This window comes from Pundamilia nyererei, unplaced genomic scaffold, assembly GCF_000239375.1.
Source record: "Pundamilia nyererei isolate P.nyererei 1_Seehausen unplaced genomic scaffold, PunNye1.0 scaffold00004, whole genome shotgun sequence".
Classification (NCBI taxonomy): domain Eukaryota; kingdom Metazoa; phylum Chordata; class Actinopteri; order Cichliformes; family Cichlidae; genus Pundamilia; species Pundamilia nyererei.
Window position 1 is genome coordinate 2,946,263 of NW_005187405.1, and position 3,125 is coordinate 2,949,387.

Here is a 3,125-nt window from a genome sequence, read left to right on the forward strand (position 1 = left end):
TTTGACCTCTTCTCTCGTAATCAGTAAATATATATGTCCCTGCTCTTAATGTTCTCCTCAGACTTGCAGTTTGTGCTGTGTGGGAACCTGTAAGTTTATCTTGGCGCCTGCTGCACTCACAGATACTCACACATGTCTGTACTGAAATAAACTGGTCACACTGAGGTTAATTTCTATTTTTCAGCCGGTGGATTTCCTGTTGTTGTAGGTTTCGGTTTGTCGCACACTTCTCACCATTACCTGACCTGACATTTTGATGGTGCTGTTGGTAAACTAGATTTTCAGCGTTCCCCTCTCAAAATATGTACACACTTGCAGTATGATCCAGTATACGAAAAATACAGATCATTTGTGAGCTGTGAGTCATGCGAGTGTTTCAGTAGAATCTAAGAATAGAAATATTGATTAGAAATGAGCCTAAGTCCCCTTCAGTTCTCACAGCTTCAGGTTTCTTGTGTTATCATGGGGGTTTTGGTGAGGGTTTCTGATGACTGTGCAGCACCCAGTTACAGGTCATACAAATATGATGTGTTATTTGATAGAAACCTATGCATTACTTTTTTTTATTTGTGTGGGTGGGGGGCTGGTTTTGTTGGTTTGTTTTTAATGGATAAAATAAGTCATGTGTGACAAAATGCAGTAGGCTGTTTTCTATTTTTGGCATTTTTGATATCATCTAGTGAACTGGCTCTTTGCAAACTCATAAATTCTTCTGTGGGTGAACTATAATATGTTTGCGAGCTTTTCTGTTCAAAAAACAGAATTTTATATTTTACATTGTGCATCTGCAGGTCTTTCTTCCATGCTTTGTCCATTTTAGCTTCTTTCTCTAAGACGGTTTAAAAACAAAGCAAGGGTAATTCAGTATGTACTCAGCATAGCACATTCAAACCAGCAGTATATCTGCTAACAACAAGCAAGAGTGTTGATTTTACATGTGAATGCAGCCAAAATCACAAAACTGACTTCTCTGATAAACTCCTCATTCACATTCGATGCCTTCTGTTACAAAATCTGTAGGCCTAAAGAGAAGAAGAAACTAGAAACTGGTTTAAAAGTAAAGGTTGGTTTTTATTGTCCTTAATGGATAGCATTAGTGTCGCTTTTTCATACTAATTAAGAATTAAGTTAATCTTCTAACTTCCTGGTTCCTTGGACACGTGGAGTAGAAAGCCTGGACCTTGTGCTGAAATTCAGAGCCTGACGCAACACAAAGGTTTTTGTCGCACATGAGTGTCCGAGTGTTTTTGGTGCTTTGATGTTGGATAAAACAAGGTAAATGTCTACAGGGGTCTGCTCATACTACAAACTCACAGCTGGTTAGCAAAGCAGCACTCAACACTGGTGTATTGGGTTTGTTTTGAGCCTCGTATGTGTGTGTTTGTGTCTTTAGGACAAGTGGCCGAAGAAGATCAGGATCAGGGGAACGCAGACCACAGTCCAGCTGTAGCCAAGCCAGTTTGTGTGAATGGGACAGAAGGGGGGTCTCTGAACAGCAAGGCCAAAGCCGAACGCCGATCCTCATCCTCGTCCAACCCCTCACGTAAAGGAGTCTCCACAGCCAGCAAAATCCGCAAGCTCTCCACCTGCAAACAGCAATGACCCTTCTCCCCCTTTCTGCCTCAGCAGCAACCCACCTGGTGAGTGTGCAGACTGCTTCACAAAAATTGTGGCTCAATTTGTGCTTCTGAAGGACACCCTTGTTATACAGTAGAAGGTGGGAAAAGATAAAGAAGCCCTTATGGAAAGCAGGTGCTGCAGATCCAGATAAAAGGTAGGAGGAATGACAGTGCAGTGGAAGGGAGGAGGAGGGGGAGGAAATGAGTGAGTGAAGAGAGTCTGTGTTGATATTCAGCAAGCAGCACTCTGGATCACCACCATTCCCCTGGCAAACACACGGGCACTTTCCTATACAGTGACAAAAAAACCACATCTGGACCTATCCCACGGTGATGCATCTCCTGTTTCTGTTCGGATCTGTTGCCTTTGAAGGGTTCATCAGTCACCCTCATTCACGTGGAGTGAGGCAGATTTTTGCTACAAGCGTACACATAAATTTAACAAGTTGTCCTCCTCTCTTTTTCCAGTTACCGCCCACAGCTGCTCTTTCTGTCTTCAGCACATACAGAACCAGTCACGGAGCGAGGCTGTTTGTCACGGGTGCAGTGCAGGAGAGATGCTGTGTATTAATTTGTTCAGGCGATGACTCATCCTTGGATGAGATAAAGTGGGCTGTGGGATGTTTGTGTCTCTCTCTTTCTCACTCTGTTGGTTGAGTCTTTTCCGCGTTAACGGCGCCAATTAGTACTTGTCTTGTAAAAAAATTCTGTCACAGCGCTTAGTTTTAAGTCGGGGGGGGGCTTTCAATACCCTCGTCAGACTTCCGTTAATATTCTGTTGTCTGTGTCCCCTCAGGGTGATCTGTCCTCGTTCTCCTGTGTCCAGAGTCCTCACAGTTGTGAGAGAAACCTGCTGACATTAAGCCCCCCCAACACCTTCACCTGCCCCCCTCCCCAAACCTCCTTGGACCACTGGCCTCCAGAGTCGTTTGAAGATGCGGTATTAGCGACGAGGAGGAGGAGGACAGCATGAAATGTTCTTTCTGCTCTGAGACTGAGGCTGTGAAGACGGTGTTTATTTTCTCCAAAATTTTGGGCTCCTTTTCAACTAAACTCATCCAGTTCTCTCTTATCATTTTCCCCCTCCCAACCCTCCCCCCTCCTCTCCAATCTTGTCATCCTCCTCAGAGAGCCAAGTGTTGCACCGGACGTTACAGACTCCACCACCCACCTACCCACTCCTCCTCTCCACCCACCCCACCCATCCCTCCTTAACCCACCTTGTTTCTTTGATTACCTTTTGTTTTTACAGAACCCTAATGGCAGTTTTTAAAACACATTGTGATGTGTAAAAAAAAATTAAAGAGGAAAAAAAACCCACACATGTTATGAATAATTCTATATTTAAACCTCTGCTGAGCATAATTATGATAGTGCTACCACCGACATAGAAACTGCATGCTATACAGAGCTGGAAGAGAGGGAAAGCTCTTGGTTTTATGTGGATGCACTGACGGACTGAAGCCTTGAGATTTGTATTTTTTCCTCCCCTTTTAGGTTTTTTTT

General features: G+C 43.9%; 1 protein-coding gene across 1 annotated transcript in view; it reads left to right on the top strand.

Annotated features, from left to right (window-relative positions):
- Positions 1-3,104, top strand: part of stk11 (serine/threonine kinase 11) — a 19,777-nt gene extending 16,673 nt beyond the window's left edge. Inside the window, exons 9-10 of the mRNA XM_013911532.1 lie at positions 1,394-1,640; positions 2,416-3,104. Coding sequence (XP_013766986.1) covers positions 1,394-1,602 — 209 coding nt within the window. The 3' untranslated portion in view covers positions 1,603-1,640; positions 2,416-3,104. The remainder of the gene's footprint in view (positions 1-1,393; positions 1,641-2,415) is intronic.
- The last annotated feature ends 21 nt before the right edge of the window (positions 3,105-3,125 follow it).